A 25,516-nucleotide genomic window follows, 5' to 3' on the forward strand; every position below is an offset into this window, starting at 1 on the left:
GGGGACGTTTCTGACTCAGGCCACACAACCCTCGCCTGCCTGCTCTGCATGCTCACGCCTCATCAACCCCACACGCATCATCAAGAGTGAAGGTCCAACTATTTTTCATCGCCATTAACCCAATCGTACTAGGTACTGCACAACGACTATGCAAGGAAAGAGTGCCCCGATAGCAATGATCTTTCGCCCAGCGCGTCAGACTCCTGCCATCCTCTCTGCCTCCAATTTGATCTGCTCACCTTCCTCCAAGTCGTGCAGGTACCTCGTCAGCTCCCTCGTGGTACCCTCCACACTTCCGATACTGAGAAAACTATCATTCCTCGCAGTCTTCTCTCCTTTCTTGTCTGCACTTTCGCCATAGCCATCTGACAATCTCCTAAATTTGACCTTCTCCCTTTCGTCGGCGGCAGCCCGTGCAACCATGTCATCCAAATGTCCCGTACTGGCAAGGCGGAACGCTGTGCTGGCTGATGACGACTTGTGGTGCCTGTGGGCCAGCAATGGTCTCTGAGCTGACGACTCGCTCGCATTTGCATCTTCGGAGCTGCCGCCGAAGCTCGGAATCTGCACGCAAGACTCATACATCTGCGAGAAGAGGCGGGCGTCAGAACGCCACTCCTCCGACGAATTGTGCTGCGCGCGCGGCGGCCGCCTCGTCGCCATCGGGCCACGGTCGATGGCAACCTTCTCCAACGCTGACATCGTGCTCTCCTCCGTCAAGTTTCCCAGCTGCCTCTCCAGACGGGAGGATGAGCTGATGCATCTCTGTCCCGCATCGTCCAAGGCCTGCTGGAAGTCCTGGCTCGGCGTGCTGAACCGGGTCCAGGTACGCGCGTTGCTCCGCCACTCGGCTGAGCTGTCGCCTTTCTTCTTGAGACGGGCACGGTTCCCGCGATCGGCGTCATTGCCGTAGGCGCGTGTGAAGACACGAGCATTGGCCGCCCAAGATCCGTCTGAGCTGTCCGTCGTGCTCTCCTCGCGGCGATTGCGCTGGATCTTAAAGTCAACCTTGCTCTCTTTTGCCTTCGCCTCCTCATCAGTGGCCTTTGCGTCGCCCTCGACAGCGGTGAGGTCCGCTATCGAGGTTGCACCATCTGTGTGTGCTCCTTGTGGACTTTGCGGTACCTCGAATTGGACCGGCGAGAAGACTGGAGGCAGAATCTCCAACTCGGGATGCTCCAGCGTGGCACTTTCAGCGACAGAGCTGCGGTGTCCGTGACCGTATTTTCTGAACTCCTCGCTCTGGCTCCTGAACAGACCAATATAGTGCTTGAGAAAGCTGAAGTTGCGGCTGAAAGTCATGCTCTTACTCTTCGACATGCCACTGCGGTCCGTCTTCGTCCTTTTCATAGAGCGGAGTTTGGTAAGCCGTATCGCCCCACTCATGCTAGGATCCTCATCCTCGGTTGAACTTTCATTCTCGGCCCTTGGCATGTTGGTCTCATATGCGAAGTCCCGGGTCCTCACGTCATCAGATGAACCAGCAGCTCCCGTACGCAGCTCTCTGGTGTGGCTGGGGAAGCGACTCCAGGCGCCGAGATCGCTAGCCTCGATTTCCGCCAGAGTGGTTCCTCCCCAGCTGTCGATGTGCACGTCCTTCTCGATCGAGACGACGCTAGGGTCATCCCCAGTCGAGGCTCCAGGAGAGATGCCATTGGCCGGCGTCACAGAGCCGGAAGCTGTGCTCAGTCTGAGTTCATCGCCCAACATTCCACTGCTTGGTCTCTGCTTCATCAACCCTTCTCCAAACCCTGTCGTCTCCAACGGGTCGAGCAAAATCGTCGGAGACCTCTGAAGACCTGGTCCTGTCCCACCAAACGTGAAATCACCTCCAAAAGCGGGGCTCTTGCCCTTGCGGTCGCTCAGCTGGGATCGCGTGCTGAGGGCGCTTCCACTTCCGCTGCGTTCTCGATACAAGCCCCGAGCCTCTACTTTGCCCCCCTTCTCCGGCGATAAAAACAGCGCGTTCTTCTCGTCTCGGTGCTTTTTCAGGGCTTTCTCCCACATTGCATCCTGGCCGAGACTTTTGCGACCGTCACCAATGAGCCAAGAACGGGAAAGGCGGCCAGGTCGATGTTCCTCGACAGCTTCCGGCATCATAGATTGATGTTGCTCTCGACGAGGTGGATGTTCGTGGGATTCCTTCGGTGTACGTAGGTCAGAAGGTCCATCCGTGTGGTGATCAAAACCACGAGCTCCTTTGGCAGCTTTGTCTTTAGAGTCATCAAGGGCCAGATGCTCATCAGACCTCGACATCTTCCGGGGCCGCAGCGCAGGACTGTGCGACGCACGACGCAGATTCGAGTAAGTCTTGCTACGGAAGAACGAGAAAGTCGAGAACCTCTTGCTGGGCGTCTTCATACTGGGCGTCTTGATGCTAGACGGCTTCTTCTTGTGTTTGGCGCTGCTCAGCTGCGCCGCTGGAGCCGGCGACACAGGCTGTGCTTTCGGTGTCTTCTCGCTCGACATGGGCGACTCGACCGCAGTGACAGGAGTTATGTCCAAGGAGCTATCGGTCGTCTCTTCAAAGCTCTGCTGATTCTGCTTCAGAGGTACATCTTCTCCTACCGCTGTCTCTTCAGAACTCTGCTGGTTCGACTTCAGAAGTGTATCTTCTCCTGCGTCAGTCGTAGTCTGGTCTGACGAATCTTGCAATTTGTATGCCGGCCGTTTCCCCTTCCCCTCCGTAGGTCCAGGAATCTTCTCGATCGCCTCGGGCTTCTCATTCGCAGTCCTAAACGTCAAACCCGTGTCCGCCCTTTTGAGCAGGTTTATCGAGCTCGATGGCGGGAAGGCACCCGGCATGGTCGAAAACCGTTCCGGGCTCTCCTTGACACTCGCCTTTCCTTTCTCGTCGGCTTCCGCGCTCTCCATCCTCAGCGGTCCCAAGTCATCCAAATTCAGGACTTCGTACCCGCTCTTTCTGACGATAGTCCCATGGCCACTGTGAGGGGCGGCTGAGAAATTCACCTTCGGCGACGCCACAGGCGTGCAGGTGCTGCTGCTCGTCAAGCTGTTCTGGCGCGTCGAGTACACCGAGCTGGGCTCGTACACGCTGCTCGGCGTCGCCGACACGACGTTGCCCCAGCTGTCGGGCACGCGCTCGCTCGCGAAGCCCGACGACGAGCAGCGCAGTTTCCGCGACTGCCTCACCGTGCCGCCGCTCTGCTGCGTATGCAGAGTCGGCGGCATGCATGGCTCGCCGCCGCTGGCGACGCTGTCCTTGGCTTCCGAGCGTCGGTGCGGCTTCTGGTCTTGCTGGGCTTCGGCGGTCGGCGTGCGCGAGATGCCCGACAGTGTGCTGTCGGAACGCAAGTGCTCGGAGATTCGCATGTTGTGCAGGTGCACGCTCACGCTTTCGGGGTCGGGCAGATTGCTGTGCGGGCCATGGACAGAGACGTGGCGGTTGTTGCCAGGGATGAGGCTGAGAGTGCCGTATTCCGCATCTGGCAAGGTTTCAGAGCCGGTGCGGTCGGTGGTATCCGTACCGCTACTCGTGGTTGGAGGCGAGGCAAATGGGGCCTTGTCGGCAAAGCGTCGAGTCTCATTGAGCTTAGTCTCATCATGCGTTTCCTCCCGATTCTTGTCTTCGTGTATCGTGTGCCTGGGTTCGCTGAGTGGAAGATTGAGTGCGGGACTCCTGTCTGCTGATAGACGCCAGCCTTTACTGTTGAATGATGAAGTGAGGCTAGGCAGCTCTGTAGCCTTGAGGTCCGGTGTTACAGGCCGCAGGTTATCTGCAGACTTCGAGCGTCTGCGTAGATGCTGCTCCGCGAACTTTTTCCAGGGACTGCTCCTACCACTGGCTTGGGACAGCTGGGGCAGGCTTTCGACACTGACATTGCATGAAGGTAGCACGCCTAAGTCAGAGAGGCTTCTGGGTATGTGGACAGACAGGGCGGGTGCGCTGCTGCTTGGTTCGCCCCATCTACGTAATAATCATCAGTAACAGTGTTTCATCGGTACCTGATCACTGTAAGTAGACTCACCCGTACGGCTCATCACGGGCACTCTTCCCAGCCCAGTCAATGCTGCTCAATTCGCCTCTCCTATCGGAGCTGCGTTTGTTCTTGATAGGCGATATCTTCCCATTTCCTTTACCGTTCTCGGGATCCGTCACTTTCGGCAACCGCTCGCCGACACTGTCCTTGATGTCCGGCAAGTTTGCGGCATCGGAGTCATACGTGCGATCAAGGAGGATTTCTCGTGTCGCAGTATCGGAAGGGTCCATCTCGACAACATCGTCGCCGGCAATCTTGCTTTTCGGCTTTGGCTTCTTGCTTTTGACTTTCTTGTTGCCGGACGAGACTGGCTGTTGCTCTTTCTGTGCCTTCTCTTTGGCTGCAGCTCCTTTCTTCAGATTAGACAGACTGAGGTTCGACCTGCTCAATTCCCGCGTCAGGCGCTTCAAAAGCGTATTCTTCTTCGGCTTATCGTCATTCTGATCATCATCGAACGTTCTCTCGGCGGCTGTGGCAGGCCTCGAGCCCGCTTCGGCAAATATTTGCTGCAACTCCGTGAGATCATCGGTATTGTGTGAGCTGCTGGGCGCTTGATGTTCGAGCGGCTGCCTCTGAGTTGTGCGATCACCGCCAGGCTTCACATGCTGCAGGTGGCGGCGGAATGGCTGTGGAGAGTTGGGGCGAGAATCCGTGTTTGCGTTGCAGCATAGTGCATCTGCAACCGCTGGGGGCGGAGCCATGACGGCTGGATCTGTTCGATTTCAGGGCCTGTCTCGCGATGGTTGAAATGTGCAAGGGCTGTTTACACGTCGTTCGGAAAGGCAGTTGCCCGCGGGGTAGGTGCAGTGATGTGTACTGAGACCACAAAGGCAGCTTGGCCTATTTGTAGAATCCCAGGACGGGCGCTACTCGAAGCGACGTGTGATGTTTGGGGGATATGATCCGGATCGAACAATGCAGGAATAGGAGAGAAGTGAGATGGACGGGCCCGATACAAAGCCATTGAGGGACGTGAGACCAGCAAGAGCTGGTCGATACAGGACAGGAAGGGGCGAGCAAACAACAGGACTGGCCACCTGCACGCGGAAGCTGGTTCCCATGCGACGCACCTGGCAAGCATGTAGCAATCCAGGTATGCACGCCATACGGAAACGACAATGAGGCCGGCAGGTACAGTCTACAACGGCGCGCAGCTTGCTTTCCACCACGCTCGACTCTAAGTACGGTATCAGAATGCGCAAACTTTATTATCGCGGGGACAGCAAGAAAGGAGGCCATCAAGAAGAGAACGTTTACACAAACGCTTCAGACTTTCCATTCAACAACCCTTAATTCAAGTTTATCAACCCGTTTTCGCGCCTTAAGAACCCCCCTGATACAAATGCTGGTCCTCAACCCAGGCTGCAACGCCGGGTGTACAAAGTTTTCGCAGCTCGTCCCAGTCGTGGGCTTTTGCTGCCTTGCGGATCCGTGTGGAACTCACACCAAGGCCTTCCTGGCTGACCACATGGTCCACTTGTCGTGCCCATTCCGGTTTGAATCCATCCTTCGCTAGCGATCCTTTGGATAGACCCTCGATGTATGCGATTTGTTCTTCTGTCGATCCGAAGTCCTGCGAGCTCGAGTCGTTCGGGTCGGACGGGCGCAAAGTGGCAAGAATTTTGTGGCCGGGGTCGAAATAGGGCGCCAGTGCTGAGAGCGGAGGCGAGTGATCAGTGTAGTACTTTGCCGCGAGAAAGCGGGTCACGGTATCGTAGCCGATGAGATGTACGTGAGTGGGGTTGCTGGGATAGGGATTCGGCTCAGAGGTCGTGATTGCAGTGGACTTGTCGGTGTAATACGGCTTTTTGGTCAGGCCGATGTCGATTGCTACATCAGGGCGCGACTGGAAAGCGGACGGTGTATTCGAGATAGTTGCCGAAAGATCCTCGGCGAAAAGTGTCATCATGGCGAGACGGTGTTCGAAGCTCGCGGGGGTGGGTGCCTTGTCCGCATTGTGGGTGCTGAAGAGAAGCAGTATGCGGTGAGGGCTGGGGTCTCCGATGACAGGCCGTGTAACAGCAGATGTTGCAAGTGCTAGGTGGGCAATGGAGGGTGGGTTGAATGAGGAGTCTAGTATGTACAGCGTCTTGGGAGGCTGCGGGGAGCTGGCAGCGGGGTCGATTGTCCGAACAACGCGAAAGGCAGACGACGAGGAAGTGAAGGCATGCAGCGCGGACCCGAGCTCTGGAAGCAACGCACGCATGGATGCGACGCGACTCGCCATGTCTGCCATTGGGGGTGAGATGCGAACAGTGAGCAGAGCAGCGCTGGATGTGGTTGTTGCGACTGGTGCGACGCGACGGAGATTGCGCACGGACCCGATTTCGCGGTAAGGTCAGATCACCAGTCAGGGAACCGGCGCGGGAGGCGGCGGCGGGTAAACACTCATGGCCTCATTGCGCCCTGCCGAGTCGCCCACCACAGCAGGGTCCATGGGGATGCTGTCGGGCTGCGTCAGCTGTTCGCGCAGGCGCGAAGCCAGGTCTGCCTCCTCCATGTCCACGTCCTGCGGCGGCTCGCCAGTCTCGTGCTCACTGGGCGCGGCGAAAGACATTAACTGATGCTGAACGTAGAGAGGACTGTGCTGAGGCGGAGGCGGATGCGCATACTTTGGCTGCTGCTGCTGGAGCTGATGTTGCTGCGGCTGTTGCTGCGGCGGCAATTGCTGCTGCTGCTGCTGCTGCTGCTGCTGCTGCTGGTCCGGATGCTCGTGGGGCGGCGACAGCTGGGGGAGCGGCTGCTGGCCCTCGAGCGAGGCTGACGGCGGACCTTGCGACGGCTCCTGCTGCTGGTCCTCGGCCAGCTGGCCATCGGGCTTCTTCGGTGTAGCGGTTGCATCCTTGCGCGGGCGGCCGGTGCGTTTGCCGTCCTCAATGTGCTTCAGCTCGATCTTCTTGCTGACATCTGGATCGAAGCCGCGCTTGCGGGCTCTGCTGTAGATGTGCCGGATGGTCCGACTCGCAACGCCCGTCTGCTCCAGGATCTCTTTGTCCGAGAAGCCATTGACCTTGAGCGTCAGCGCCTGCACGCGCGTGGCAATGTCATGCGGCGCGTGCCGTTCCTTTGCATCCTTGGATTCCTTGGACATGACGGGCAGCGATGGAGCGACAATGGGTGAGGGTGATATTGTTCGAGAGACGCGTGCGGAGGGGCGAGGCACAGAAGGGGCGCGCAGGAAAAGTATGTGGCCGACCGGGCGCCATGTGCCGTCCCTCCCACCGCCGGTTTCCGAGCCTGCCCGCCGCCGCTTCCACTCCTCCATCGGCAAGAGAACGGCCGCGTCTTATGCGCAATGCGTTTTGAGAAGCCCATGGCTGGCCTGGGCGCTCTTTTATCGTGCTGCACGCATCTTCCTGGGCGTCGTCGGGTGGGATGGCTTGTCGCGTGCGCGCTTCTACTACGTAAGCCGCTCCCACTGCCTGCTGTGAAGCAGCGGAAGGCACAGCACGCCGTTGACGTGCTGTACCGCGCGTACCTGCCCTGCTCAACATCGCACGACTGCTGTGGCATGTGCAAGCATGACGGGGCTGGCCAACTCACGCGATATTATGAGAGAGAGCAAGGCTTACGTCGAAACCTCAGGCTGGGGTCCGGTGGGATCTGGAATGCATCTCGCTCCCCTACTCGCGTTTGGTTGCTTGCTTCATCGCCCACTTCTTATGTACTGTGTCGCGTACCGAAACGGCGCGGCTGCTGCGAGTCATCGCGCTCGGACATCTGAGAGTTTACTTTGCGTCGGGGTCTTGTGCTAATGGCTGGCTACTTTTCGGGCACAAGCTTCGGGCACAATCGGCGACAATCCAGGTTGCAAATGCACCGAAGACCCTTGGGGCAAGCCCGACTTGCCTCGAGCGCGGCGGCGCGTGGAGATGGCGCACAGCACTGGCCAGCCCACGCCCAAGGACGGGCCGGTGGTGATGGTTTTGCGTGCTGGTGGCAAGCTGGAGGAGCTCGTTGTGGCCTCAGGCAGCAGGCGTGGCAGAGCGCGAATGCCGAGGGGCATCTGCCGAAGATCGACTTTTGCGTGCGCGCGCGGACTCCCATCAAGGTAGCTTCCCCAGAACGCGGGGCAGCTTCTGGGGGGCGTATAAAAGCTCCAGAGACCTCCGCCATGTGTCTCGGCGAGCTTTTGCTCTGTCGAATTCGCCCTTGTCGGCGGCGCAGATTTTCTCGGCTCGTCCAATTGCGACCGACATCGGAATGAGCACGCCAGTGACGCTTTCGGCGCTAGCCCAGCAGCTGCCCACAGGCCAATGGCGGGGCGCGAGTATATTTTTCTCGCGCCCCTCCCCGCCGACCGTCCACCTTCATCCTCCCCACTCCCTCCTCCATCTTCTCCCTCCTCACTGATAAAGGCCTCTGCACTTGCTGGAGCCTTTGATCCGCCGCTTTTCTTCACCTGCTCTTTGCTCCCACAGTCTCAGAGTAACTTCTGCCAAGATGGTGCAGTCCTCTGTCCTCGGTTTCCCCCGTATGGGTGTGAACCGCGACCTGAAGAAGGCCAACGAGGCCTACTGGGCTGGCAAGATCTCGCGCGACGATGTCCTCGCTGAGGGCAAGAGGCTCCGTCTCGCCCACTGGAAGATCCAGAAGGATGCCGGCGTCGATGTCATCCCCAGCAACGACTTCGCCTTCTACGACCACGTCCTTGACCACATCCAGATGTTCAACGTAAGCCACCTCCACGCCATCATCCATACGATTTCGTCTAACGATCAACCTCACAGGCTATCCCCGAGCGTTACTCCAAGCACGGTCTCGAGCCCATTGACGAGTACTTCGCCATGGGCCGTGGTCACCAGAAGGACGGCGTTGACGTCCCCGCCCTGGTAAGCGGACATGCACAATGACAACGAGGCAAATGAAATCTGACGGACTCTCTAGGAAATGGTCAAGTGGTTCGACTCAAACTACCACTACGTCAAGCCCACCCTTCAGGACAACCAGACCTTCAAGCTGGCTGCCCACCCCAAGCCTGTCGCTGAGTTCCTCGAGGCCAAGGAGGCTGGCATCACCACCCGCCCCGTCCTCCTCGGCCCGGTCTCCTTCCTTGCCCTTGGTAAGGCCGACCGTGGCCAGAGCGTCAACCCCATCTCCCTCCTCGACAAGCTGGTCCCCGTCTACGTCGAGCTGCTCGAGAAGCTGAAGGCTGCTGGCGCCGAGACTGTCCAGATCGACGAGCCCGTCCTCGTCTTCGATCTCCCCGCCGAGGTCAAGAACGCTTTCAAGCCTGCCTACGAGAAGCTCTCTGGCGCCAACCTCCCCAAGCTTGTCCTCGCCACCTACTTCGGTGACATCGTCCACAACTTCGATGTCCTGCCCGCCATCTCTCAGCTCTACGGTCTCCACATTGATCTCGTTCGCAACCCCGAGCAGCTCCTCCCTGTCATTGAGAAGCTCGGCTCCCAGCAGGTGCTGTCGGCTGGTGTCGTCGACGGCCGTAACATCTGGAAGACCAACTTCAAGAGGGCCATCGAGCTCGTCGAGACCGCCGTTCAGAAGCTCGGCAAGGAGCGTGTCATTGTTGCCACCTCCAGCTCCCTCCTCCACACCCCCCACACCCTCGACAGCGAGAAGAAGCTCGATGCCGAGGTCCGTGACTGGTTCTCGTTCGCCAGCGAGAAGGCGGTTGAGGTTGCCATCATCGCCAAGGCCGTCACTGAGGGTCCTGCCTCTGTCCGTGAGCAGATTGATGCCAACGCCAAGTCGATGCAGGCTCGCGCCTCGTCTGCCCGCACCAACGACCCCAACGTCAAGAAGCGCCAGTCTGAGGTCGCCCCTGAGCACCACAACCGCAAGTCTCAGTTCCCTGAGCGCTACGCCCAGCAGAAGACTCACCTCAAGCTTCCTCTCTTCCCCACCACCACCATTGGATCCTTCCCCCAGACCAAGGAGATCCGCATCCAGCGTAACAAGTTCACCAAGGGTGAGATCACGGCTGAGGAGTACGAGAAGTTCATTGAGAAGGAGATCGACGATGTCATCAAGATCCAGGACGAGCTTGACCTTGATGTCTATGTTCACGGTGAGCCTGAGCGTAACGACATGGTCCAGTACTTCGGCGAGCGCCTTAACGGTTACGTCTTCACCACCCACGCTTGGGTCCAGTCTTACGGCTCTCGCTGCGTGCGTCCCCCGATCATCGTCGGTGACATCTCTCGTCCGGCTCCTATGACGGTCAAGGAGTCCAAGTACGCTGCCCAGAAGTCCAACAAGCCCATGAAGGGCATGCTTACTGGTCCCATTACCTGCCTTCGCTGGTCGTTCCCTCGTGATGACGTCCACCAGTCGATCCAGGCTCAGCAGCTCGCCCTCGCTCTCCGCGACGAGGTTGTCGATCTTGAGGCTGCTGGCATCTACGTCATCCAGGTTGACGAGCCCGCTCTCCGTGAGGGACTTCCCCTTCGCTCCGGCAAGGAGCGTGAGGCCTACCTCACCTGGGCTGTCGACTCGTTCAAGCTCTCGACTGCTGGTGTCAAGGACTCGACTCAGATCCACTCTCACTTCTGCTACTCGGAGTTCCAGGACTTCTTCCACGCCATCGCCGCTCTCGATGCCGATGTTCTCTCGATCGAGAACAGCAAGAGTGATGCCAAGCTCCTCAAGGTGTTCGTCGACAAGGAGTACCCCCGCCACATCGGCCCTGGTGTCTACGACATCCACTCCCCGCGTGTTCCGTCTGAGGATGAGATCAAGTACCGCGTCGAGGAGATGCTTGCCTACCTCAAGCCCGAGCAGCTGTGGATCAACCCTGACTGCGGTCTCAAGACGCGTCAGTGGAAGGAGACCAAGGAGGCGCTGACCAACCTGGTCAACGCGGCCAAGTTCTACCGCCAGAAGCACGCCAACTAAGCGTGTAGCAGCCACTCCAACATAGCTGCGACAGGCACCCGGATGGGTGACTGGTTTCTTTTTTCATGTGTTACGATATCAAAAGTCTTTTCAACAGGCATGATATGAGTGGGGTTGAGAGAATTCAACATGGGCGTTTTTCAACATTGGAGACTTTGCACGGCGTTTCGGCATAGGGAAACGGATGGGGGAAAATCGCAGCGTTCAACATGCGCCGCACGGTTAAGAGTTTGATACCCCTCAACAGGGTCGTTGATGATAGTATGTAGGGTGCTGCAAACAGCAACCGAAAGAAGATACCAATAACGGAACGAGAAATAAAGTTAGTTCTGACTTCATGCCGGCTCGCTTACTCATCTTGTGACGACACCTCGGCCAGCGTATGGCCTCTGATGTTGACGACAGTCAGCTTGGAGGCCGGGTTGCTGTTGGGACGAGCCACCTTGCGTGCTTTCCTATCGATATGATACCCCTGAGGCGACAGACACTGCTGGGAGCCTGACGTGGATGGCGGCCCTTGCTCACAGCGGCGGGTGAGACTCGCAATCAGTCGGCAGGGCGCGGCAGAGCAAGGCGCATGAAGGCAAGTCAGTGAATGCATCAGCAGACACGGGATCCTCCTCTGGCGCTGTGGCTCGGCGCTTGGTGGGTCGACACATTTCGGAAAACGCAGCTTCACACTGGGTCGGTCAAACAAGCACGAGGTGGGTGGCCTTTGCTCAGTAAATGCGAGGTGCTGAGATGGGCGGTCCCAATAGCGTGGGCCGTTCAATAAAGGGCTTTCGGCAGCACGAGCGTAGCCGAGCGATCCCATCCAACTTCCTCAAAAAGGAACTAATTTGTACGGAAACGCAACGGGGGAGAGAAATGAGGCGGGTGACTAAGGGACCGGTCAAGGGAGCGCGCACGGAGAGGAGAGCGGCCCACGAGGCGGGAGGGACAAGTCTGTCCACAACCGCTTTACGCGGCACGGCGGGTACGGGTAGGGCTGACAATTTTAGAGCATCGCTTTGATTGCGTTTCAAGAGAGTGCTTCGCCCGTGTTTCACCATGGCAGGCCGGTAGGGGCAAGAATAGGCAAGGCGACGACTGACGGCAACGGCAGCCCTCCTTCGGGCTAGCAGCCGCGGAAGGGGGGAGGGCGGCGCGGCACGTCCGCGTGGCCGTTGATAGCGCCGTTAGTGAAATGAATCATTGACAGGGCAGGCCTGCATTTTAGCTCCGGAAGATGGTTTTATTGCGTGCCTCACAGCCTGTCTGATCGGACTCGCCAAATGACGGCGATCAACAGAAGGGGGGGACGTAGGTCTCGCCGCGTCGACGGAACTACGAAATTGAGAGTTTGATTTCCAGCACACAAGGCACAGCATCCTAATTACGGGGATCTGCGCTTTATGCGAGCCCACCCGGTCCACCGCACACACCTACCTACCACGCTCCACCGTTTGCGCCTTTCCCCCCATCACCAGAGCCCGAGATGCTCACAGGCGCCCCGTGCTCGAACCACCATCTCGCTACCGCCACCCGCCGAGACATGGGGGGCGTGAGGGTGCCGGAAAGTTATGGAATCTCCGCTATTATTTCGCCTCGTCCCGCCCATCATTACTTCGCTCTGCCTTCGCACGTACACCGATACTTTTTTACTTTTCAGCCATTGATTTCCCTCAGACACCTATTTTCTCTCTCCTCCCCAGCCCGCTCACATCCACGGCATCGAGCTTCAGCACCAGGGGTCTAAGCCTTCGTTTCGAGATCGAGAGAGAGAGAGGGAAAAGAAAAAAAAGTTTCGAGCCGAGACTCTGAGATTTCGACGACCTACCTCACCAATCAACCATACGTACCGGCCTACGTACTGCACCAACCACACCAAGACCACACACACCCACACCCACACCCACACACGCCATGGCCTCCACCACCGCCACGGCCTACACCGCCACCGCCTCCGCCGGCTTCGCCACCGGCGCCCTCCAGGTCCCCAAGCACGTCGGCGCCTCGCGCGCGTCGTCGTCGGACCGCGCGCGCTCCTTCCGGCGCACGCAGTACAAGAAGTCGGCCAAGGCCCGCCTCGACGAGCTGGTGCGCGAGATCACGACGGCGCGGCACGCGCGCGAGGCGCGCACGCCGCGCAGCATGACGCGCCAGCAGCAGCAGTGCGACTTGGACGAGAGCATCAAGCTGCTGCACGACAAGCACGAGGCGCTCGAGATTTGGAGCCAGGAGCTCAAGTGCGGCGGGTCGGCGGCGGGTAGGGACGGGAGTAGGAGTCGGAGCGGGAGTCGGACGAGGGGGGGTGTGGAGAGCGGGCCGGAGTGAGGGTGGGGAATGGGGGGATGTTGGGTTGAGGGATTTGTTTGTTTGCGCAGTGAGGTACGTTGGTTCTCGTGATGGGGGTGAAGGGAGAAGCTTGGGCTCCGCGCGAGGGGAGGTGGCTGGGGTTGATCGGTGCTTGTTGGTTGTTTTCTTTTTTTGTGATGATGGACACGGTCAGCTGACGAGGTGCACACGGATGGACAGGCTGGCACGATCACTGTTTTCCTTTTTTTGAGGGCAAGGAAAGAAGGGAGCCAAGCTATCGAACGCACGCACGCACGCACGCACGCACGCGCTTCTTCTTCTCGGCCCCGAAACTGCTCCGGCATGATGCAGGACACATGCCGGTCCCGGTCTGGTCTGTGGGGAAGAAGGCCGACGGAAACAACACCTTTCTCGAGATATCATGCGCGACCGCGCGCGGACGGACCACCACGTACACCACGGCGAGTACGGAACAGTCTCTGATTCAGATCAGATTGCCAATGGCCGAACGGGCAATACGAAGGCGATGGATGTGGGCCATCCGAGAGGGTCATTTGCGCAACATTTCGAGATTCGATTTAAAAGCTGGGCTGGACTATGTCCAGTTTGTGGGCCTATGGAGTTTACTGGCAGGATGGAGCTGGGGGCGTGTTTTTGAGAGTGAGGCGTAGTGGATTTTGTTTCTTTTTCTCTTCCTTCTCGGCAACATGCTTTGCCTGCACAACCAAGTTTTTCCAAATCCTGGTGTTGAAAGGACATGTTTTGGGCTGCGGGTTTTTCTTCTTGCGCTGGTACAGGTTCTCCATCACTTTCTTCATTTTTCACTTCGACCATATACCCCTCGTTACTGCGTCTCGAGACCTTTGAAATCCTCAACTTGTCATATCAGTTGCACCACAGTACATGTGTGTGATGCCATCGATGTTTTCTCCCTTTCCTTGTCCTTGTCCTGTAACCGCTCTGCCTTTCTATTGGGTGGTTTTGATTCTCTGTACGTGTCGCAACTGCCCAGAGACCATGGTATCCTCCAACGTCGTATCGACTTTCCATGATGGCAGCAGGGCTTTACAATCACTTCCTATCGACACAGGCCCTGGCACTCGCTTTCATCATCCAGACATCCAGAAAGGTCTCGATGTCAGTCCGCACTTCGTCGTCGATCATGAGTTTCGCGGTACCCCGGGCCAGGTCCTTAACCAACACCTCGAACAGCCATGTGACTCTCAAGGTTGGCTTCTTGCCTACTGGAGTTTCAAACAACTCGGTGGCATGGACCACCAACGTTTGGAAGATTCTTCTGTGCGTTTCCAGGTGTCTATGCCATCTGTTGTAATCCAGCTCCATTGCTGTATCGTCCCAGAAGTCTCCAAGTTGGTCGAGAGAGACTCTGACATCGCAGCTTGGCACCTCGGCCCTGTACGAACGGAGAGCATGTTCGTTATGGGCTTTGGGACTCTGTCGACAGCACGGACATGATAAGTTGATGCTTTGGCTGTGCAGTGCGACGAGCAGGCACTTTCGCCCGATTATGTGGCCGCAGGAGAGCTTACTGGGATCCGGACATGTGTCTTTGCTGTCGTCGATCGAGCCGCTGAATTTCTCCCAGCAAACGGGGCAGACGTCCAGCCCAACACTCTTCACTTCCTCCTCGGTTGCTGGTCGAAGGAAGCGAGAAAGATAGCAGTGAGAAGCCATGTTGAGTGCGAAGGTAGATAGATGTGTCGGAAAAGATTGGTTTGAAATGTTAATTGGCGAAAAACGGCGGGAAAACGTTTATGTACTCCTGGGGATATGACTCCCAGCTACTTGGATACAGACTGTCTCGATGAGTTAACTAGCGCAGTCCTTGTTCCGCAGCACCCAACTCCAAGAAAAGCTTTTCTGTTGACGAAATACTCCCTCTTTCAGGTATTTCCAGACTCGATAAACAACAGCAGTAATCTACAGAAACCTTCAGACTCGTCACTCCGATGATTCAGGACAACTCGCAGCCTCAGTAGTTCAAGGCGTCGAATTCACCTTCCACAAACGCACAATTGTATCTGGCGATGCCTACAAACCCGACTCCCCCGCCCTAGAACTTTTCTCGCCCCTACCCGGAGTTTGACTCCGCAACATCTGGTAACTTTCTAACTGTACTTGGGTTAGCGTCACAGCACGAGTTGTTCTTTAGATAGCGGTAATTGGGCAAGTATCCTTGCTTCTCCAACACTGGTGCGGATGTTCGTTTCGGCATCAAGCCCATGTAGAGTAACCAAAATGCGCAAACTTGCCTAAGCCTTTCCAAAGAGCCAATAAAAATTTCCAGCATGTCCATGACCACACTTGTCAATATTGCTAATGAATTACCGCCTCCAAACAACGTATGAGATGAGGCTCTCCAGCACATCAATGACGGTACGTTTCTTCCACGCTCGGCGACATATAGGGCATTTGTGGAAATCCTTCCCCTGCTCAGCTATTACCTCTAGGCAGTTGCGACCGAATACATGCCCACACCGGAGTTTGCAGGGGAGTTCGCCGACAGTACCCGCGCCACCACAGCTCTTGTCGTTTTGAGCTTCTTCGGGCCCACGGAAGTTCTGCATGCATATGAGACAGCATTCAGTGTCGAATCTCGCCAGATCCTCTATAGTGGCAGGGGTATAATGGCTGGTGTCTAGAACTATCGCCTTGTACAACATATTGAGCGTTGACTCCAAGGAAGAGAAGAATGTTACTCATTTCCGGGCATTTGGATGTGGTGGTGTGATAGTATCTGGGTGGAGTTGGGCAGTCTGAAGGTTGGTTTAGGACGAAACTTCGTGGAAAGTCTTCTTCATGAAAGAAATTGTATAATAGTGTCAAGTCTGCAGCCGTGTGCGAAAAGACCTGTCTTCATACATATGTGTAAACATGCGTAGCCGAGTCCGGTTTTGGACCGGGGTTAAAACACTCAACCAGGGTTTTGACATTCAACCACATCATCAACCACTTCAACCTGACCAGCCAGCTACGCCAGTCCCTTTCGGAAACTCGCAAGGAACTTTGCTCAGGACTTCCGTCCCCAACATCGCCCCTCTTCTGCCCTTGAGAATAAGAAATTTGAAGTCTGAGCATCACGCTGTCGCCACATCGCCTTCCAAGCGCCAGTGTACAGCATGAGATGCCACGGTGTAACGCCGCCGCCCTTCATGCGCGACACTGATAACAAGAGCCCTTATGCAAGCTGGGAAGGGAACACCTTTAGGAGGTCTGTGCTCGTTCCGACGTTCGAGGCGCGTGGTCTCGGTTGATGCCAACCAGCTCAGCAGTCTCAATCGAATCTATACGATATGTCAACCGATAACCCGTCTTGCCCACAATAAGAGCAACACCTGTGTGTCAAATGCAACCCAAGGAGTCATATGCCTGCTGTATGGCTGGCGGACCCGTATTGACGCAGCAACAACAACAACACGCAAGCGGCCCCTTTGCTTCCACCAGAAGATGCCGAGAGGCATCAGCCCAACGATGATTCCAACCACCGCACCTATTGCTTCAATTGCCCAAGTATAGTTGTTGTCAGTTTTGAGAGCTGGAATGACGGCCGGCAAGATGGGCAATCGGCCTCTGTGCCACTGGTTCACCGCGGATAAAGAAATTCGAACTGACTTACAGTGTGCTGGCTTGGACATGTCGAACATACCAGCTTTTGTAATCAAGCAAGAAGGGGATGTTATGAAGGAAAAGAAAATCTGGAGTCTTCACTAGCAACATTTTTTCTTCTCTTTTCCAGACAGTCCGGATATTGGTGGGTGTTTATGCAGCGTTGCGTGTTAGGGCAAAAGCGGCCAAGGTAAAAATGGCAGCAGACTGGGGGTGTTTTCGAACTTTTCACGTTGATGATAAGGCTGGAGGTTGGCACGCTTAAGATTGGCTCCTTTGCTAATCTTAACAGATGTGATATGCCTATTTGGTGAGGGTGAAGTATGGGTGAATTTCCTCATTCCCATGCGCGTCAGCACTCAGCAGCAAAGGGGACGAGGAATAAGGCAAACGGGGATGCAAGTATGATATGACAGCACTGAGGTTTTACGAACAGACGCTCCCAAAACGTCATCGCATCAGATGCTACCTACTACGTGCTCGGGGGATCACGAGTCCATCGAAAACCTCTCGTGCAACTTGCAAGTCCCACGCACGCCGCAAATATTCCTTGTGAGTGGGATCATCGCATAAGATGAAGCAGGTGCATGGTCAGTCTAATGCTTTGGAGTACTGTCAAATGGCTATCGAGTTGCTGAGACACTTATCTGCCTGACTCTGAACAGCCGACAACGAATCGATGGCTCGCCATCCCATTTCCCTCCGCGAATGTGCAGGTGCTGCGCTGACCGGTGAAATATTACTCCAACCTCATTGGGCTCTCAGTACCCTACGTATGCTGGCGTGGATATTAATAATTCTGAAAACTTGTTTAGCTTCACGGTCATGTGCTATGACGTTCCGAGCGGAGGACTGGCCTACTGAATTCATCCGTCAAACAGCATTGAACTGGAAGAAAGTCGCTCGGGCCGCGAGGCTTCAGCGGCCGATCTACGCATACCGGCGCCGTTCCGAACGGTCCCACCTTTCAAATGCCAGCCTTTTCTCCTCTTCTGACTTCCAACGCCGCTCGATAGTCTGAGCCTGGTCCATATCGAATAGCGTACCAAAGCTCATTTCCGTCACGGTAAAGTTGAACCTGCTCAATGTCAGCCAGGTAGGTCCAAAAAGCCTCCCCACCCATCTCCCCTTCGTCAGCATTTATCAAGCGACTCACCATGCCTCATGAAACTCCTGCTCCAAGACGTTGGTTCGTGAGACCACGATGCATTCCCTGTACATTTCGAGCCTCTTCTGATACTTCGTCTCCTCATCCAGCGACTCGTCGTTCTCCATCGCAATCAGCTCTTCCTCTTCATCCTCGCCCAACGACCTCATGTACCTGGAAACCGAATAGTCAGCCGTTAGCCTGTTCCTGGAAAAGAGAAGGGGGAAGAGATGAAAAAAAAAAACCCCCCCACATCGAATACAGCACCTCCTTCGACCTGAACGCCTCCCTATCCACAAAAATGCAATACTTTTGCCTTCCCCTCAACAAACAGCCCCCAACCTCCCAGCACTGCACCGCCAACATCAACGCATCATCCATCCCGCCATCCTCCTCACCCTCCCACTCCACAAACGCATACGGGCCAGCCTCCACGCCCGCAACCTCAACATTAAACACCTCCCTCTGCATCAACTTCACCATGCCCTCGACCCCGCCCTCCTCGCCCTCCGCCTTCGTCAAGAAAAAGCACGGATGCGTTTCGCTCAAGCCGTGATCGTCCGCAAACTCCCACGGCGGCGGGTCGACGAAGAAGCGCGCGTCGGGGCCGAGCAGGCACTCGACACGGTCGGTGGCGGGGAAGACCGGGCTGCTCTCATGCCCTTCTTTTCTCCGCCTCGCGAGCAAGTCCATGCGGGAGACAGAATAGAAGCCGTGGGCGCGCGGGCTGACCACGACGGGCCACAAGCGGGGCACGTCGCCTGCGCGCAAGCCGACGCGGCTGACGAGCGAGGGGCTGCGGGTGTCCTGCCATTGGGCCAGGACGACGGGGATATCGTCGTCTTCGTCGCCACCGTCGCTTTCCGCCGCAGCGGCGGGATCGGCATCCAAGAACAAGGCCACGGTCCGCGCCGGCCGCTCGTTGTACCGCATGATCCGCTGCCACAGGCGCCAGAAGTCGCGGCGGGAAGCGGGCAGTCCGCCGCCGCCATCGACCTCGCGCGGCCTCCAGGGGTAAATCACCGCCTTCGTCGCCATTTGGAACTTCTTCTTCTTCTTCTTCTTCTTCTTCTTCCCGTCGTTCTTCACGGCGCTACCGACTCCCTTGTCAGCGGTAGCAGCACCAGCAGCACCAGCAGCAGCAGCAGCAGCGAGCTTGTCGTTCAAAACCCTCGTCGCGGCCTCCACATCGCGCAGCGCCACCAACGCATGGAACTCTAGCACCTTGGGGTCGTTCATCACGAACGTCGGCGCCGCCGTAAGGTCCTCCAGCGGCTCCGGCGCCGCGAGCTCCTCCTTGACGGCATCGGCCAGTTCGAGCGGGAGGGCGGGGGGGCGGCGGCGGCCCGAGGGCGGAGCGGCGGCGGTGGCGGCGACGACGCCGAGGGCCTGGTCGACGGCTCTGTCGCGGGCGCGGCGCGCGCGGACGGCGGCGGCCGAGCCGAAGAGCGGCAGGGACCAGTCGTGCAGGACGCAGCCGAGGCCGTCGTACAGGCGGCGGTGGTTGACGCCGACCAGCGGGTGGAGGGCTTCGAAGGGGCTGGCGGTGCGGTTGACGGTGATGGGTTGTTGATCGTGTTGGTGCTGCTGTGTGAGGATGCGGATGGCTTGGGCGAGGGGGAAGCGCTTCGCGGCCGCTTCGGGCGTGCTGTCGTCGTCTTCGTTGCTGGCCGTCTTCTCCAGGATGATCATGGAGCACTCTGGTCTCTCGCCGGGGCGCCTCTGGCCGCAGAGGAGGCGGTAGGTGAGGTTGTCGACGGCGCCGATTCTCGTCCATCCTTTTGTTCTTGCCTTGGAGGCCGCGATGAAGAGCTCGGATGTCGAGCCTGTGGGGTGTCAGTCTGGACGGTGGGATGCCGAACGGGTGACGGACCTTCGATTTTGGCCTTCTCAAGGCGCTTTTGCCTGCTGCAATCCACGACCGACACGATCTTGGGGTCAGCCGTGTTTCTCGTCTTCGGAGTCAGGCATTCTTCAAGAGCCTCGTTCAATTTCTGTCGCCCATCCGCCGCTGTGGGTAAGCACAAGCACACGATTAGAGCGGCGCCGGGCTCATGGTGCGGAAGGTTTGGGAGGCAAGACATAGTTCTAGTACTGCGTCTGATTAGCTTGATAACGTGGGGTCCGCGGCGCTGGAGTAGATATATCAAGTGCTGCAAGCAAGCAGCAGGGGCGGCATTGTGGAGTCTTATAAGGAATCGATTGGCCGAGGTGATGTAGCTGGCTTGTTGGTGCCTGGTCGTGCTTTCCGTAAGTGGGCTGGTTGGCTGCCTGAGTCGATTACGTCATCCCTGCTTACCTTTCCGTGCACAACACCATCTTAGATCTAGTTGGATGGGCATAAAAATAAATCTAATGGTAATCCGAGTGTGGTGGTGATACCGGTCTACACCTGGCATTATCACCTGACCGCACTTGCCTATATACCCTACTACCTATGCGTACATAGCATAAACAAGGAATCTTCTCTCTTTCTTCCTCACCGTCTTGTCTTTGTGTAGTGACCTCACCTCCCAGCATACTGCTAAACAACCCATCGTTCCACCCACACTAGCACCGCTTTTCTACGCTTCTATTCGCCGGCGGTTACCTGGTTTGGCTTCAGGCACGAGAGGCCGAGCTTGCTCTCAGCGCTAGCAACACCAGCATTCTTCAGCCACACGAAATTAATGGCTCATCCCGTCTCTCCGTTTCTACCTGACTACCTATTCCCGTCGCCTGTAGCATCACAGCTACGTTCGCACCCACCACCCACCCACCAATGAGTTTCATCTACAGTGCCCTTTCGTACGTCCCTACCACACGAGCTGCAATCTTCAAGCCAAGAGGAAATCTAGGATATGCCTCCACCCCAAAAACGAGCGATCTTACATGCAAGAACGAAAGAATAATCAAACGAGGCAGTAACAGAGATGCCGTCGAAAGATGAAGCCAGCGGGAGCAGAATCGTCAAAATCAACAAACCCCCATAGGTAGTAACCCGATCCGTGAGCAAACAAAAACACCCAAGAACACCCGTACGCTTTCCAAAGACCAAACCATCCCACCCCCATTGCCCGAACCCCCAAATATAAGTGAATGGAACCAGGAAAGGGAAGAAAAAAAAAGAAGAGAAGAGAAAATAAAACGTTTACTCCAAACATGATCCGGTGTATCATCATCCATCATGATCATGTCGCTCAATCTATACCGCTGGAGAAGTGACGAAGGGGAAAAAAAGAAAAAGAAAGAGAAGATTCAAAGTTCGCCTCCTTGCAAACCAAAACCACATGAACGCGGAGAAAAGAAGAAGAAGAACAGGCTTTCAACTCCGACCAAGATTTCAGCTTCGATTCCTCAGCTCGATTTCCTTGATCAGGTCCTTGACACTGCCGCCACCCTCGCTCCGGACCGACGTCTTACTCTTGCTCCTTTCCCCAAGCCCCGGCCTCTCCAACGGCTGCCTGTTCGCCGGCGGCGTGAGCAGACCTCGGCCACGACTGCGACTCCTTGTTCTCTCCCGCTCTTTTCGCAACTCGCGCAAGTTCTTCTCGCTCGGTCGCCCGCGCATCGGCCCCGGCGTTGGGGTTTCGGGCGCCGTGATGGTCGTGCCGAGCGTCGAGCTGCTGCTCACTTGCGGGTTGGCGCCGTAAGGGGAGATCAGGGACGCCGCCGTGTTGTTCGACGTGACGCCGCTTGACTTGGAGAGCTGAGAGAGCGACGGCGGAGGAATCAACTGCTCTTCGTCCTCGCTGTCGGGCGGCGGGAAGGCGGGCGACACCGGCGGAGGCTTGTGGAGTGGTTGAAGATCCGGGAGGGATCCAGGGCGTTGCATGTCTGGTGGCGGCGAGGATGAGGTCACCCTGGCTTGATGGGGGCGAAGTCGGGGTGGGGGTGCGAGTTTCAGAGGCGGCTGCAGCGTCGCCTTTGCCTTGCCTTTGGCTGTGGGCGTTCGGTCATGGTCCGAAATCAGATCCTCAGCCGCAGCGATTGCCGCGGGTGAGCTCGAGATGGACTCGTCGTCGGTGCCGAGACGCTCGACGCGCTGCTTCCCCTTGCTTCCGCTCGGGACACGCGAACTTCTTGCCTCGTCCGACGTCTCGCCGCTACCCAACTCTGAGTCGACGTTGACTACCCGAAGTGGCTGCCTTGGAACTGTGAACATGACTTGGACTACACGCCCCTCGGCGGCGGCTTCCACATCCCAATCTTCACCTTCGCCGTATGCGCCATCAAGGCTTTCCCTGCCCTGCCCGGGGTCAGGTGTTGCAACGGCCCAGTCCCCTTCATCGCGCTTGTCCGGTGGCCACATTGGCGACGCTGGGTCGTCCGTCCAAGCTTTGGAGCCGCGCTTGGATTTCCAAAAGGACGCATCGCTGTTTGCGCGGCGAGGTGGATTGGGATTGTCGCCTCCCGTGGACGGGCGGCTGCCGCTGGTCGATTCTCCAATCCCGACGCCAGAACCCGATCTCCGGTGTCGTCTGAGTTTGGTTGGGCTGTTCGTTCCACTGTTGCGGTTACCTGCTCCACCATTACCGAACCAGCCTGACCCATCATCTTCATTTGTATGACGCCGACGCCGATGGATGCTGGAGGTGAGTGATTGGGCTCGGTCATGGGAGTTGCTATGGCGGTGGCTAGATGAGGGCCGGCGTGCGAGAGCAAGTCGGACCGAGCCTCGAATCCAGGATTTGCTGCGATCTTGTGTAGCGAAGGAGTTGTCAACTGGTGTTGACAGGTCCAGAGTATCGGAAGAAGCGGCGTGAGTGAGCCTGCGGAGCGTCTCCGGGTCCTGACGCAAAGGTGTCACGTTATGATTGTCCTCTTTGGATTGTTCGAATAAGGCTTCGGGGTAGAAATCGATCGGCGTGTGGACCTGGTTCGGGGATTCTTTATCTGAGCTGGGGCTGGACGGGTAATGAGACGGCCCGGGAAGATCATCCACGTCCTGTGGTCGGCCGCCGAGCAGTGCCTCTCCTTCGGCTTGCAGTTTGGCAAAAGATGACTTTGCAGTTTTAAAGGAATCATCATCCGCGTTCGTGCGTGGACCGTTCCCGATGCTCTCGCCCGAACGCTGATTTGCCAGACTTTGCCCGGGAGGAATTTGTATTGATAATTGATGGCGTTCCCTGACTGGGCTGGCATTAGGAGTAGTGAAGGGATTTGCGAACGTTGCCATGATAGCCGCCGACGCATTAGAAAGCGTCCGAGCTACGCTTGCTGCACCCGAGCGTGCGGATATCATCGAGAGAGCGGATCTTGCGCTCTGGTCGCTGAGATTGGACTCGGTACGCTCAGAAGATTCTGGATTAGAGCGTCCCGAGCTTGATCCACCGTTAGCAACCAGCTCCCAGTTCGGCGAAGCAGACCGCACATCTGCTATTCTCGCTTGCGCCAACGACATGGGTCCGGGTTGAATGACTGGCTGCTTCCCGCTAGATTTGAGACTTGTTGGGAAATGGACCACGTTCTGCGGCAGGGGAACAGGGTGACTCCTGAGCGGATCGGGGTCAAGAAAAGGATCCTGGCCAGGGGTAGGGGTGTACGAAGCCGACGAAAGGGTGGAGAATCGATCCTCTGCTTTGCGAGGCCGCTCACTCATTTCGGGCATGCCAGTACGCTCGTTGGTGACAGACTCGACCTCATCCTCTTCATCGATCGGGTGAATGCCGCCTGAGCCCTGGTTCATGCGGCTCTCGTCGTAGCGTGGCGCTTGGTGGTATGCCCGTCCGTTGAGACTGCGGCGCAGGCCACGAGTGGGACTGGGGATTTCGACGAGTAAGCCAGTCCTCTCAGCCTCTTGAGATTGTTGGTTTTTCCATCCTTGATGGCTGTTCAGAAACCACGGGTCAACAGCAAGCGCCGCAGCCTCACGGTCATTGAGGTAGTCTGCGTAATTCCCTCCGTTGTCATACGACTCATTGCCTTGGAAGCCGTGGCCACCGCGGGAAAGATCTCTTTCGACCTGCTTTTCCCGAATTTCCCGCTTCTTGCGGAGGTAGCGCTTGTACCAGAAGTAAAAGACCGTCATGGCAAGAACAGCAGCCAACCCGATTCCCAAACCAGCACCCAGACCCGCTTTGGATGGGGATGAATCCGAAGATGAGTCGTCCGATGATTCCGAGTTCGGTTGATACTCGGATAACCAGGTGTTTGAGGTGACGTTGAAGAAGAAGCTTTGGGTGTTTTGAGCTAGATCAGCGCGGGATCTCAGTCGAGAAGAGCCCGAGGAGATGGAGTAGCCGCCAGCAACCATCATGACATCTCCGGAAAGCATGACAGCACCGTGACCGTATATTCCACCTCCGTTCGTGAGCCCAGACCCGGTTGTTGTGGGAATCGTCCACTGCCAGGATCCATCCCCACCATAGCCTTCACCGACGTTAAGTATCGCCAGCTGCGGGTCAGCTGGGGTATCGATGTCGCCAACCCAACCGCCAAAAACAATGATTTTGGATCCGTCTGCAGTCAAGAGCGCTGTGTGGCCCGAACGGGGTTCCACCTCGGTGGCCTGGTCCCGTCTGACCAGATCGGTGTGCTCCTGCGTAGGCTGGTCGACACCAAGGTAGGTCCAGGTTTCCTGCGGCAGCGAATAAAGAGCGACCTGGGACATGTTGATGTAGGCGGTTTGCGTGTGTCCTCCGATCAGGACGAAGTTTTGCTGTTGGTCCCGCGAGCCTTGATCCCCACTGGAGTAGGTTGGGGGCAAACCTACTAATGCGAAGCCTGCCTCGGCCACGGGTGGACCGCGGGTTGGCGCAACGTTCAGAGAGTATTGCGTGGCGGAGTCGGGGGCCAGTTGAAGCATGGTGTTGGAGTAGTTAGCGGAGCCCTGCCATTCATCCTGCGTCGCGGCAGCGTAAGGACACATGCCGCCAAAGACGAACAAGCTGCTGTTGGATCCATCTTCCGAGCTCGAGAAGGACAGGCCGCCGGCGAGGAAACTCGGGGCAAGTAGCTTAGTAGTGCCGACATCACCGAGCACGATGTCTGCCTGTGACCAGGTACCGTTCCCGTCTTCTGCACCACCATCTATTTCGAAGGTCCAGGTCTTTGCATCTTGCGCCGTGTCGGTGCATGCGCCGGCGTAGACGGTAAAATTCCCATCGGCTTCCACGACGGGTATATACGGAGTGGCATCGGCGGCAGAGGACCACGGGAGCGTAGAGTAGAGGGTGTTGTAGTTGAGGGTCGCGGGATCGAGCGAGGCAGTGACATCGAGGGAGCGCAGCTGGGCCTGGTTGGGGGCGCTCGGGGCAGGACCAAAGACATAGACCAGGCCGTCGTGCTTGGAGGAGCGGAAGACTCTGGTGGGATGGTAGGGCAGCTGGGCGTGGACGGAATGGGCCAGCAGCAGGAGGACCAGGGCGAGAGAATGGTCCATTGCCCTGGGATGCGCGGTGGTGGTTGGCGCGTCGCGTCTTGTAGGCGGAAGCGATGCGTCTAGCAGGACATGGCAGCGGGACTGGAGTAGCAGTCAGGCCGTGCGCAGGCTGATATCATGCGCGGGGAGAGCGTGCAGCGGTCTCGAACTTTTGGAACTCTCTCGGGCGAAAGCAGTCTTGGACGGGGCGATCTTGCGGAGGGCATGCGGTGGAGCGCGTCACGA

The 25,516-nt window shown here is 57.3% G+C and overlaps 7 protein-coding genes across 7 annotated transcripts; 2 read left to right on the top strand and 5 right to left on the bottom strand.

Annotated features, from left to right (window-relative positions):
• Positions 1 to 195: 195 nt before the first annotated feature.
• On the bottom strand, positions 196 to 4,702 carry BKCO1_8700020 (microtubule-associated protein 4; the record flags this gene model as incomplete). Its single annotated transcript, XM_020279649.1, has 2 exons — positions 196 to 3,928; positions 3,990 to 4,702. The coding sequence occupies 2 exons, from the start codon at positions 4,700 to 4,702 to the stop codon at positions 196 to 198; spliced, it is 4,446 nt and encodes a 1,481-aa protein (XP_020125487.1).
• A 620-nt stretch (positions 4,703 to 5,322) lies between these two features.
• BKCO1_8700021 (cytidylyltransferase) lies at positions 5,323 to 6,237 on the bottom strand (the record flags this gene model as incomplete). Its single annotated transcript, XM_020279650.1, has 1 exon — positions 5,323 to 6,237. The coding sequence occupies one exon, from the start codon at positions 6,235 to 6,237 to the stop codon at positions 5,323 to 5,325; it is 915 nt and encodes a 304-aa protein (XP_020125492.1).
• A 114-nt stretch (positions 6,238 to 6,351) lies between these two features.
• Positions 6,352 to 7,266, bottom strand: BKCO1_8700022 (uncharacterized protein; the record flags this gene model as incomplete). Its single annotated transcript, XM_020279651.1, has 1 exon — positions 6,352 to 7,266. The coding sequence occupies one exon, from the start codon at positions 7,264 to 7,266 to the stop codon at positions 6,352 to 6,354; it is 915 nt and encodes a 304-aa protein (XP_020125488.1).
• A 1,178-nt stretch (positions 7,267 to 8,444) lies between these two features.
• On the top strand, positions 8,445 to 10,856 carry BKCO1_8700023 (5-methyltetrahydropteroyltriglutamate-homocysteine methyltransferase; the record flags this gene model as incomplete). Its single annotated transcript, XM_020279652.1, has 3 exons — positions 8,445 to 8,675; positions 8,732 to 8,833; positions 8,889 to 10,856. 3 exons carry the CDS (start codon positions 8,445 to 8,447, stop codon positions 10,854 to 10,856), a joined length of 2,301 nt encoding a protein of 766 aa, XP_020125493.1.
• A 1,905-nt stretch (positions 10,857 to 12,761) lies between these two features.
• On the top strand, positions 12,762 to 13,172 carry BKCO1_8700024 (uncharacterized protein; the record flags this gene model as incomplete). The annotated part of the gene is made up of 1 exon (XM_020279653.1): positions 12,762 to 13,172. The coding sequence occupies one exon, from the start codon at positions 12,762 to 12,764 to the stop codon at positions 13,170 to 13,172; it is 411 nt and encodes a 136-aa protein (XP_020125489.1).
• Positions 13,173 to 17,711: 4,539 nt separating this feature from the next.
• On the bottom strand, positions 17,712 to 20,012 carry BKCO1_8700025 (uncharacterized protein; the record flags this gene model as incomplete). The annotated part of the gene is made up of 5 exons (XM_020279654.1): positions 17,712 to 17,859; positions 17,938 to 18,102; positions 18,174 to 18,217; positions 18,271 to 19,754; positions 19,802 to 20,012. The coding sequence occupies 5 exons, from the start codon at positions 20,010 to 20,012 to the stop codon at positions 17,712 to 17,714; spliced, it is 2,052 nt and encodes a 683-aa protein (XP_020125490.1).
• A 1,238-nt stretch (positions 20,013 to 21,250) lies between these two features.
• BKCO1_8700026 (galactose oxidase kelch beta-propeller) lies at positions 21,251 to 25,291 on the bottom strand (the record flags this gene model as incomplete). The annotated part of the gene is made up of 1 exon (XM_020279655.1): positions 21,251 to 25,291. One exon carries the CDS (start codon positions 25,289 to 25,291, stop codon positions 21,251 to 21,253), a length of 4,041 nt encoding a protein of 1,346 aa, XP_020125491.1.
• Positions 25,292 to 25,516: the final 225 nt, after the last annotated feature.

Source organism: Diplodia corticola, assembly GCF_001883845.1.
Source record: "Diplodia corticola strain CBS 112549 chromosome Unknown scaffold87, whole genome shotgun sequence".
Taxonomy (NCBI): Eukaryota; Fungi; Ascomycota; class Dothideomycetes; order Botryosphaeriales; family Botryosphaeriaceae; genus Diplodia; species Diplodia corticola.